This window comes from Orbicella faveolata, unplaced genomic scaffold, assembly GCF_042242905.1.
Source record: "Orbicella faveolata isolate gen_17 unplaced genomic scaffold, um_ofav_v1 contig_2, whole genome shotgun sequence".
In the NCBI taxonomy this organism is placed as follows: Eukaryota; Metazoa; Cnidaria; class Anthozoa; order Scleractinia; family Merulinidae; genus Orbicella; species Orbicella faveolata.
The window spans coordinates 25,166,349-25,178,964 of record NW_028301547.1 but is presented as its reverse complement, the minus strand read 5'-3'; the positions used below and the strand labels follow the sequence as shown (position 1 = coordinate 25,178,964).

The following is a 12,616-nucleotide window of genomic DNA, read 5'->3' as shown; positions in this document are numbered from 1 at the left end:
TGTTCTAGCTTCGGGCTTGTCAGATCATTTAAAGAAGACGAAATTTTTACCACGCTTAAGAATCATGATCTTTTATCAGAAAGCACGTCGTGTTTTTTTTATGGAATGTGCTTATCTACATAAAACTTGGCACGAATTTTGTTTTCCTAGCAGCTTGGAGCCAGTTCATATCATATGATGAGCCTTATTTCATGGTAAACTTCACACCAGCTTAAACTAAACCCACATTTAGCTGCTTTAATTGTCTCCTTAGTTGCTAGGGCAACTCTAAAACAATTATATGGTGAAGCCGTTTTGCTATGGTTTTGCGCCGTTATTTGTTTTTCCAACAAAATCAGTTCCTCCCTCACATTATGTTTTTATGCACGGGCAAAATAAACAGACCAAAAAGTTCCTATTTTCTTTTCCGCTCAATCAAGTGACTTAAAAGAAATGATACAATATAAAAAGATATTGAGCACAACTGTTTTTCACAATCATGCGAATTGATCTCTTTGTTTTGAATAATTAAGAAAAAACGCACTATATAAAGGACACTGCAAACAAAACAAGATCGGTGAACGCCCTGAAGCTACTCGCTTACAGCACAGAGAATTCCAATCCATTATCTACTAAAATGAAACTTTTGGCTGTTCTACTGTCATTGATTGGAGGCTTCATAACAGCTTCAAGGTATTGTAACAAATGTTTCCTTTTCCTACGGTTAGGAATATTTTTAAGGGATCAACAATGAAATCTTAAACAATTGCTGACGATACACAATCCGCCATGCTATAACCAAACACACCCAGTCATGTGCACTGGAGGTGTTGATTTGTTTCTTTTATCCTCTTTCGAAAATAATATTACAGTACAATATTAGATATTCTTCGTGTGTGATACAACGGGGCTGTTGTAGCAAAAATGCTTTGAGTATATGGTTTGCTCACCGCTCCCTGAATTATCAGGTTCAAAGTAGACTGTGTTATTTAATAATTGATTTCTCAATCACACCCGGCGACAAACAATTAAATTCAGTTTGACAATTGGCATACTGCATGGTATTTTATAAAAATTAAAACTGTAAACACCCAAATTCCTCATAGAAATACTTCATTCATGGGCTGTGTATCACAAAAAGGACGATGAAACTGGTTTCTGAACGATATTGGCACATAAGAAGTGCTTGTAGTTTTTTGAACTGTCCCTTGGGAGATGAAGTAAGAATTAAAAGCTATAGTGACAGAATATAAAAGCGTACGTGACTCGGTTAGCTTTAGTTGGAACGCTGCGAGACTAGATTCTTTTTAGCTATTCCGTCGTTGTTACATTACTCATGGTTTCGTCGAGCAATCGCTTACACCAGATGTTATGTTATTTCTGAATTTTCACCTAAAGAATTTAACCAATTGCTTTAAAATCCCTATAGTTTGATATCTCCTTGTTAATCTGCACTTCATTTGCTTCTTAGGGTGAGGGGTATTTTTTGTGTTTTTTATCTATTGTTTCTTTTTGCCAGTTGTAAAGAACCTTGTAAACGGTGGGCTGTCAGACCTCGCAAACGCAATTCCATCAGTTAGCGAGTTTTACTGAAAAAATTTCAAATCGTTCCAAAAAAAAGTCAGCAAAGTTAGTACATAAAACACTTCTTGACTGAGTTAGGTCGGAACGGAAGGGTATAAAGTTTTAAAGTTTTCTACTGCCAATTGCAGATGGAGAAAATATTTCTCATTTTTTGTGTCCCTGTTTGATTTATAAATACATCGATCAAAAAAAGCTGAAAGTGTCAAACATTTAAAGCAAGAGAAATTATTTGAAACGCTTGGAAAAACCTTTTCTTTTCAAATATGGTTGACTGAAAAAGGTACAGTTAAAGATATAGGACGTCATCCAGAGACAATAGAATATTTGTTTTTCAACCATAACAACTAGACCGCTTTTGTGAAGAAAGCCTTACTCATCGGTTGTTTCATACTTATTTTAAAGTTTCAAAAAGGTTAATGTGATTTTAATATGCATTCCAACCCACGCTATCTCATTTAACGGATCATTGGGTGACGGCGACGATTTTCCCGCTTTGGTTCATTAAAATTCATGAAAAACGTTAAAACTATTGACCATTTGTTCTGCTTAGTTCCCAGGTCAAAAGTAGAACTTCACATGCAGTGAGACGAACTAAACTGAGCGAATAAGGTTCATGATAAGTTCGACGTTTGACTCGATTGAGTTCGTCCGACTGACTGTTGATCGATATAAATTCGAATTAAGTTCCACGTGTGACCCAACGGTCGAGCTTTACTCGATTGGATCGACTCAAATTGCAATTGAGTTCGTCTCATGCGAAGTTCGACGATTGACCTGAGTCTTACATTATAATGATATCTTTTTGTTTCTTATGCGGTGACTTGCTCACTTCTGATGTAGATCGCGGCGTTTCGTGTGTATAAACTACTAGTCTTCACCCAGTCCGTGATTTATCATCAGTGCTTTTAGCTTGTGTGACTAACAGCTGGGTTGTCGCGTTTGCTGTTATTTCGTGCACGCTGTAGATTATACTTTACGCGGGCTTGTGATATATAGTAATTTTGGAATATATAGTAAATATATATGTAATTTTGGTTTTGGCCGGTATTGATAACTGCAGCACCGCATGAAACGTTTGCGTCATATTGATAAAAATGAATGCGCCTTTTGCTAGCATCCAAAGCTCAACCGAATTTTAGACGGTGGCTGAGGGCTTTAAACCATGAAAACAAAAGGATATAAAAACAGGATCTGTAGTATAATCTGCTCTTCCAACCCGCATGTGAAAATGTAACGTATAATAATAATAATAATAATAATAATAATAATAATAATGATAATAATAATAATAAAGTTCTTGTTATAATAATAATAATAATAATAATAATAATAAACAATTATTCACCGAAGTGGAGGGAAATATCCATCACTTTTACCGACACTGAGGTGAAATCACCTCCGAGTTAACCAATCAGAGCGCGCGAAAAGCACTATTCACTTGCGTAGTATATTTAAAAAAGGTAACAATAGTAATAACTTTTTTAAAATTTTAAGCGTCATTATGTATTTATTTAAACTTTCAATTTGATCTTCACGCGGATGTCTGTTAAACCTGTAAAACATGTTTCCGTATCTAATCATGATATCATGGTTACTACAACTAATACTAATACTACTATCATCATCATAACATTAATTAACATATTCCATACAAATTGGTATATACAAGGTAAACGTAAGTAAAAGAAATAAACTATTAAAACCTATTTCAACAGTGTTTACATAATGGCTCCCTCCTGGGTTTCAACGTCAGTTGCGTAGTATATACTACTACTACTACTACTACTACTACTACTAATAATAATAATAATAATAATAATAATAACTTTATTAAAGCGTCGAATGTATTTAGCACTATTGTGCTAATTGGGAACACTGTAAATAAGTAACCAAATATTGCAAATAGAAAATAAACTATTAAGAATCCCAACTGTTGAGAGGCTGTCCCGTTGGCTCTTTACACAACGCAGTCGAGGAGTTGAACTCGGGTCTACGAGAACAAATCCAGATAGCGGTAGGATGGAGGATTTGAGCCAGAGACCTCCAGATTTCACATCCAGCGCCCTAAACCACTCGGCCACGCTGCCTCCCTATACAGAGCACATTACTCAGTGAATATTGAGTAGTGGAGGAGTTTTGTCCGTGTCCAGTTTTCTTCGAAATGGAGTAAATGAGCTTTCCTCCAAGTTTTTGTGTACATTGTTTCAAACTTTATCGAGTTAAAACGATCTTTGCAGTTTTTATATCACTTGTATTCTTTTATTTTGGCCAGAATATCTTGAAAAAAATGAGCGTTGGAGAAAGAAAGCATGCAGATAAAACCTGTGCGTAAGCGTAAATTGGCAAAAAATGCAAAAGAGTGTTATTTTGACATTTGATTGACGGCAAGATTTGAGAGTCAGTGTTATTCTAGAACTATTCTTGATATGAGATGAAAATACATTAAAGCAGTTGAACCCGCAGAAGGTCTGGTGGCATTGGTTGTAAAAAGAAGCAGAGCTAACCCCCCCCCCGGCCTCCCGGAGAGTTACTCTTTTACATGGGCTATATAGGTATGTGGGACCCCGAGAGAAATAGCGTTTGAGCTTTTTTTTCTGAAAAAGGATATGTTATTCACTCTAGCTTGGCAATGCGTAATCAGTGTTTACAAGGAGACCACCTGTTTCCACAACTTTGCAGCCCTTCTCAAATGTTTAGGCAAATGGAAACCAATTCTGGTTAGCTGTTAGCTGCAGACAGCCGTGTACTAATTTCAGAAGTCTAAAATGGGGTATCGAGTTCTCGCTCAGCTCTGAAATAAGGTGCAGGTTCCAAGGTTTGGGCCGCAGAACAGTGTCCTATTAGGGTCCTTATGACAAAGGGGGGCGCGGTAGTCTCATGGTTGAACGCTCGTCTCCGGATCGAGCGGTCTGGGTTCGAGCCCTAGCCGGGGGGTTGTGTTGTGTCCTTGGGAGAGATACTTTACTGTCACATTGCCTCTCTCCACCCAGGTGTATAAATGGGTACCGGCGAACTTAATGCTGGGGGTAACCCTGCGATGGACTAGCATCCCATCCAGGGGAGAGTAGAATTACTCCTAGTCGCTTCATGCTACAGAAACCGGGATAAGCTCCGGCCTGGTGGGCCGCTTGGCTCGTATGCAGACTTTACCTTTACCTTTTCTATATGATAGATAAAGAAGCTAGGGCCTAATCATAAGTTTAAGTTGCAGAGGTTTGACTGTTGTTAGACTGGAAACAGGCTTATCATTTTTCGTTAAAGAGGTAGAAGCCGTCACATGCAAATTTAAAGTAAACCTATTGTTTTCAATCATTGTTGACTGACAAAGTCACATCACAGAAATATTGGCCTACTGTAATGAATAAACGCTTTTGTTAGGAAAGCCACAGTCAAAATTTTCAAAAAGTAAACGTGATTTTAATATGCATTTATCACATCCTCGTATTATGAACGAAATATTTTAACGGATCAGTAAGTGACGATTTTTCCGCTCCAGCTAATTTCAATAGGTGCCATAATATCAAAACTATTGACCATGAGTGCTATTCACATTCCCGTATCGGTATTTGTGAAAAAAAACGTTATGTTTTAAGGCACGCTGCTTGCATTGCATGAGTGCAAACAAAGTACGGGTCAGGTTGGTGGACGCCCTTTAAACTCGACACATAGGTCACAACAAGATTGCACGTCCTCGTCGACTTCATCAGCTTCGAATATGAAACTCTTAATTGCCCTGTTTTCATTAACTGCAGGCTTAATAACGGCTACAAGGTATGTTAAAAATCTTTCCTCCTGAGGTTGTGTTATGGCAATAACTGAAATCACAATTTTGGGAAGGCCGTAGTAATTTGGACCTTAACTTGTCTCATTGCTGTATGTGTTGTAATGACATCAGTTATGTGCTGAAAGAAAGTGAACCCAGATTCATTTGTTTTCGCGTTCCTTCGAAAATATTACATCACAATTTTTACCTTGTTTTCATTTGTGGCTTTATTTGTGATAAATCGTTATTATGCAATATGTTGAGTCGTGGTTTGAACGTAACTCTTAAAATTAACACGAAGCCAGGCGGAGTCAAAGTTTCACTGATAAATCAGTTTATCAAGTTGGTAAACAAAATCTATTTTCATTGAGAGTAATGATAAACATTTTTTTTATCAAAATAGATTTTAAATAAATAGATACTTCAAAATTTACCGCAGACATCATTCACGGGTTACTTATCGTAATGAATACAACAATAAAGTGTCTGAAAGCGGCTGTAGCACGTTTTTTTTTTTGTTTTGTTTGTTTTTTACCGTCGGTAACTGACGCCTGCTAGGAGAAAGCCGGAAAACTAGAACTGAAATGCAACACCGTGATTTATCTTGATTTAGTTTGTAAACTGATTCATGTTTTCTGTGTTGGTTGATTATTTGACCGACAGCGAAGTTAGCCCGGTTTGCTGTTATTTTTTGCCCTCTGCAATGTATAAATTAGTTCATATGCTTTGTTAGTTAGTTACGTAAGGTTGGAAATATACTCCAATGCGGAATTTTATGGTCATTGAAGGGAGTTGCTTAAAGATATCAACTCCTACACAGAAAACACGCACAGGATAACAAAAGAAAGTAAAAACAGGATCCAGTTTAATCTGCTCTTTCAAACCGCTTGTGAAATAGTTTTATAATGCAGTGTACATTACTTTGAAAAGTCGTTTTCAGATGGAACAAACCAAGTAACTCAACTGGGCAGCATCTTAGGTTTAAAATACTTTAGGCGAAAAAAAAACAACGGTGAGGGACGCTATCAATATAATTGAAACGTTATCAAGCCCAAAATCTTTAAAACTGAAAGCTGAGCGTATATAACTGATTTAATGATACAGTGAAACCTGTATTCAGCGGACACCCTTGGGACCCTGACTAGTGTCCGCTTAATACAGGGTGTCCGTTCAAAACAGGTTCTAATATGTTGTGCAATAATAGTGTTAGTTATTAACTCTTGTGTAACACAGTGTAACGCAGTGTAAGATCAAAGACTAGCATGGTACGATGTCCAGTTTATCAATGCATCAATCTGGAATAATCACTTAGCTTCAGAACGACATCGTTGAACAATGTTACGAGTCTCAGCTGAACCTTTAGAAGTAAATAGCTCTAGAAGTGACCGCTTATTGCACGTTTTGTGCATGTACAGGTTTCACTGTACGATCAGCACCGTTTACAAGGCTCTACACAATTGTTCAAAAAAACAATAGGGTAAAGAACACAAACAATTCCTCAAGCCTAAAGAAAAACAGAGGTGCAGATTGACAAAAGTGCACAAAATAGTGGCTTTAAGCGTTGCAGATCAACTGGATTTAAACCAAGCGAACTTGGCGAAGGGTGATTTCACTAATGAAGCACTCATGAATTGCGCCTCTTTAAACGAAATTCTTGCACAAATTTCTGCATGATTTTACGCACGCACTGATGATTTTAACCTCGCTCACATGCAAATTATTCTCTTGTCTATGGTCCAGTAAACAGATTTTTCCTATTGACGTTGTCTTTCGGAAGCTTAAAAGGGTACGCACCAACGCCTAAACGTGTCATAGTTTAATCGGAGTTCACGGTGTTCCAGTGCCGGGGGAAGGCAAGGAAGTTACGAATACACGTATTTGTGCTAACTTCGTCCATCACGTTGAAACATCGTGAGGTTCGATGAAGCTGAACCGAAAACTATTAGGGCCCGCGATAACTTGGGACAACCCTTCCCGAGTTTTTTCTATCATCCCGGACCATTCGAGTAGCATGACTGTTTTCGGCTGGAATTTGTCAAATTGTTTCCATTCGAGGTAGTCCTTTCGTCGTGTTTGTTTAGAACCGTCGCGAAATTTTGATTTTTCTGTAAAAAGAGCAAAAAGGATAAAATATCGGTCGCAAAAGGATTTTCAAAGATTGATCAGCTTCCGGTGCTGTATATCGATCGTTAAATGTCTTGCTATTACGCTCTCTCTTAGGCTGACATGCAAGTTGGCGATTGCATGCTCGATCTACATTATGTCCTGTGTTCATTATGTGCTGAAGCCTGTATTCAACTGTTTTCAGTTTGTCCAAGACTGGTTTACCGTTAGTGTCAAATTGCTCGTCCTTGTGTGAAAACGGGACGGGACGGTTTTGAAGAGAAACTCGTCCGCCCAACCATTCAATGAGTTTGGGTTCTTGCTAGAAGAGAAACTCGATGCAAGTCGACGATGAGGCTTGAATGAGGAGTTTTGCGTAACGATTTACGCGGGGACAAAAAACTCGTCAGACTCGTTTCTCCAGTACAGATGCGTTCAAGTTACTATCTGTTACGGTGGATTAAAGAGAAAGTGTTTACACGCATTACATTATATACTGTTTTGTCGAATTTACCCTAGAAACGGGAAACACGTCCAAGTGTGACTACGACGGGTGTAAAAACGACGAGTTACGCAGGTTATGACTTATACAAGACGAGAAACTCGCCGAAGTACATAACACTTTGGGTTAAAAGAATGGCGCCTAAGTTGTCTCTAGTCTACCCTAAAGTGAATTTGTGAAAGTAAAGTGAAATGGCTTTTCCGTCACGACTTCACGTGCACACTAGGACCGAAAATTCATCAGACTGCACGCCATCCTTCTATACAGGTTGATTGTGTTCTAGTGTGAATACGCAAATAATCGACCACGCAGACAAGTTTGGAAGCGCTTTTATCCGTAGTTTCAGCTCCTCGAAATCCTCGAAAACGATCTTATAGTCCCCTGCCAGCAACCGTCGCCAGTCGCTGATTCAGACTGATACAATGCAATCATTCGAGAATTGAAGACTATTTGGTCTTTTACGCCTAAGATATTTAAAGTGTAATATGACAGGATCGAGTATAGTGGCACCCGGATCGAACAAAACTCAAAAGTTCCTAGTTGTTCGTTAGATTTGAGAGAGTTGCTTTTTACTGTAGAACGTTGCTTGATAACTCTTCAAAAAAGACAAGTGGTGATTGTGGGGCAATTCTGTTCGTTTCGACGTTTGGTCGACATGGTTATGATTGGTATAAGCAAGAACGAATGGAAATTACTATTCTGTAGTTCTCTGTGACGTTTGTCACTGTTTGTACAGCGTTTTTGAACATAAATTGATAGCGTTCGCTACAGACGTACGTAAAAGGGGAAACTGAGTGAAGTGGAGACGAAATATTACTCGACCGGAGGAGGAAAGGGTGCCTGCTCTCTCCTAACCTATTCCTTTCATCTCCCCTCCCCCCTCCCCCCTCGTCGTTTTACGCCTGCTATAGACGCTAATAAACTGTGTATGTCTGAGTGTCATGCTCTTGTTTACTCGCATCATTTGAATATTCTTATACAATTCAGTTATAAGCTACCGATCGTTTTGGTTCTTTGCATATATGTAAATGTGCATTGAGGCGTTGATCACGAAGCTCTGTGTTACCAGTTCAATTTTATGTGCGACTGCCCCCTGATAAAACAAAATACGTCTTTTGAGTTGTTTCTCAAGTGAGAACAATTTTAACGCTGGTGTCAATTATCCCTACACGCTTTTCCGAACTCACAGGATGGCTATGTTCTTAACTATGATGACTTTAATTGGAGACTTTTTCATAGCGCCAAGGTAGGCTAAGAATCATTTATCCGTTACTAGTTGTTGAATTTTTCACGGTAAGGTAATTAAAATGAATCAATGGGATGAAGTTTGGACAGTTCGTAAATGTAGAAGGTACGGTTGTGGCTCACAGTAACCGTGTATGAGTTTTTTGTCACTAACAACCAAAAACGTCTTATGAAATTTAGATGATTTTTGTGTGACCACGCGATGCGATTCCAGACAAAGACCCACATTTCACCCACAATTTATATGTTGATATCTTTGCTTTGAAATGTATATGGCTCAATAAATTCCATTCAAAGAGGATTTATGGGTCTGGTGTCATCTTACAGTGGTTTCATTAATCCAGTCTCGTCTTGCTTGAAAACTAAAGATCTTTGAAATCAGTCAAAAGTATTTTCTTAAGTACTAAGGAAACGCGCTTTCTCGACGATGGAATTCTTTTTCAAGAACTGAAGACTCGCGAGTATCCGTTTTGCAAAGATTGAACTAATGGCATTCTCTTACAATTCTAACAACATTTTAAAATCCTTTAATGATAATTGAATTTAATTCAGAGCCCTTTGGTTTTTGAAGTGTTGAGATTTCCACCATGCTGTTAAAAAAACAAAAACACATATACCTCAATTGTAATCAACATTTAAACCTCTTGAAAACAGCCATCGCTTACAGTTTCGGAGGCAACAATATGCTTTTTGTGGAATTTAAACTGTTTGATAAGTGCTAGGAGATTAAAAGTTTGTTTTTAAATACTTCATCCTTCAACCGCAAATTACGGTAAAATGCTTTGACAGCTGTCTTATGACGAAAAAAAAAACAAACAACTTGAGGACGTTTGCACCCAAAATGTTCCCACGTACATACATTTTTACTACTACTACTACTACTACTACTACTACTACTACTACTACTGCTACTGCTACTGCTACTGCTACTGCTACTGCTACTGCTACTGCTACTGCTACTGCTACTGCTACTGCTACTGCTACTGCTACTGCTACTGCTACTGCTACTGCTACTGCTACTGCTACTGCTACTGCTACTGCTGCTGCTACTGCTACTGCTACTGCTACTGCTACTACTAATAATAACTTAATTAAAGCGTCGAATGTATTTAGCACTATTGTGCTAATTGGGAACACTGTAAATAAGTAACCAAATATTGCAAATAGAAAATAAATTATTAAGAATCCCAACTGTTCAGAGGCTGTCCCGTTGGCTCTTTACACAACGCAGTCGAGGAGTTGAACTCGGGTCTACGAGAACAAATCCAGATAGCGGTAGGATGGAGGATTTGAGCCAGAGACCTCCAGATTTCACATCCAGCGCCCTAAACCACTCGGCCACGCTGCCTCCCTATACAGAGCACATTACTCAGTGAATATTGAGTAGTGGAGGAGTTTTGTCCGTGTCCAGTTTTCTTCGAAATGGAGTAAATGAGCTTTCCTCCAAGTTTTTGTGTACATTGTTTCAAACTTTATCGAGTTAAAACGATCTTTGCAGTTTTTATATCACTTGTATTCTTTTATTTTGGCCAGAATATCTTGAAAAAAATGAGCGTTGGAGAAAGAAAGCATGCAGATAAAACCTGTGCGTAAGCGTAAATTGGCAAAAAATGCAAAAGAGTGTTATTTTGACATTTGATTGACGGCAAGATTTGAGAGTCAGTGTTATTCTAGAACTATTCTTGATATGAGATGAAAATACATTAAAGCAGTTGAACCCGCAGAAGGTCTGGTGGCATTGGTTGTAAAAAGAAGCAGAGCTAACCCCCCCCCCCGGCCTCCCGGAGAGTTACTCTTTTACATGGGCTATATAGGTATGTGGGACCCCGAGAGAAATAGCGTTTGAGCTTTTTTTTCTGAAAAAGGATATGTTATTCACTCTAGCTTGGCAATGCGTAATCAGTGTTTACAAGGAGACCACCTGTTTCCACAACTTTGCAGCCCTTCTCAAATGTTTAGGCAAATGGAAACCAATTCTGGTTAGCTGTTAGCTGCAGACAGCCGTGTACTAATTTCAGAAGTCTAAAATGGGGTATCGAGTTCTCGCTCAGCTCTGAAATAAGGTGCAGGTTCCAAGGTTTGGGCCGCAGAACAGTGTCCTATTAGGGTCCTTATGACAAAGGGGGGCGCGGTAGTCTCATGGTTGAACGCTCGTCTCCGGATCGAGCGGTCTGGGTTCGAGCCCTAGCCGGGGGGTTGTGTTGTGTCCTTGGGAGAGATACTTTACTGTCACAGTGCCTCTCTCCACCCAGGTGTATAAATGGGTACCGGCGAACTTAATGCTGGGGGTAACCCTGCGATGGACTAGCATCCCATCCAGGGGAGAGTAGAATTACTCCTAGTCGCTTCATGCTACAGAAACCGGGATAAGCTCCGGCCTGGTGGGCCGCTTGGCTCGTATGCAGACTTTACCTTTACCTTTTCTATATGATAGATAAAGAAGCTAGGGCCTAATCATAAGTTTAAGTTGCAGAGGTTTGACTGTTGTTAGACTGGAAACAGGCTTATCATTTTTCGTTAAAGAGGTAGAAGCCGTCACATGCAAATTTAAAGTAAACCTATTGTTTTCAATCATTGTTGACTGACAAAGTCACATCACAGAAATATTGGCCTACTGTAATGAATAAACGCTTTTGTTAGGAAAGCCACAGTCAAAATTTTCAAAAAGTAAACGTGATTTTAATATGCATTTATCACATCCTCGTATTATGAACGAAATATTTTAACGGATCAGTAAGTGACGATTTTTCCGCTCCAGCTAATTTCAATAGGTGCCATAATATCAAAACTATTGACCATGAGTGCTATTCACATTCCCGTATCGGTATTTGTGAAAAAAAACGTTATGTTTTAAGGCACGCTGCTTGCATTGCATGAGTGCAAACAAAGTACGGGTCAGGTTGGTGGACGCCCTTTAAACTCGACACATAGGTCACAACAAGATTGCACGTCCTCGTCGACTTCATCAGCTTCGAATATGAAACTCTTAATTGCCCTGTTTTCATTAACTGCAGGCTTAATAACGGCTACAAGGTATGTTAAAAATCTTTCCTCCTGAGGTTGTGTTATGGCAGTAACTGAAATCACAATTTTGGGAAGGCCGTAGTAATTTGGACCTTAACTTGTCTCATTGCTGTATGTGTTGTAATGACATCAGTTATGTGCTGAAAGAAAGTGAACCCAGATTCATTTGTTTTCGCGTTCCTTCGAAAATATTACATCACAATTTTTACCTTGTTTTCATTTGTGGCTTTATTTGTGATAAATCGTTATTATGCAATATGTTGAGTCGTGGTTTGAACATAACTCTTAAAATTAACACGAGCCCAGGCGGAGTCAAAGTTTCACTGATAAATCAGTTTATCACGTTGGTAAACAAAATCTATTTTCATGAGAGTAATGATAAGCACTTTTTTTATCAAAATAGATTTTTAAAAAAA

The 12,616-nt window shown here is 38.6% G+C and overlaps 1 protein-coding gene across 1 annotated transcript in view; it reads left to right on the top strand.

Annotated features, from left to right (window-relative positions):
• The first annotated feature begins 524 nt into the window (after nucleotides 1–524).
• The window catches only part of LOC110049850 (polyunsaturated fatty acid 5-lipoxygenase-like), a 30,542-nt gene continuing 18,450 nt past the window's right edge, over nucleotides 525–12,616 (top strand). Inside the window, exon 1 of the mRNA XM_020755684.2 lies at nucleotides 525–672. Coding sequence (XP_020611343.2) covers nucleotides 617–672 — 56 coding nt within the window. The 5' untranslated portion in view covers nucleotides 525–616. The remainder of the gene's footprint in view (nucleotides 673–12,616) is intronic.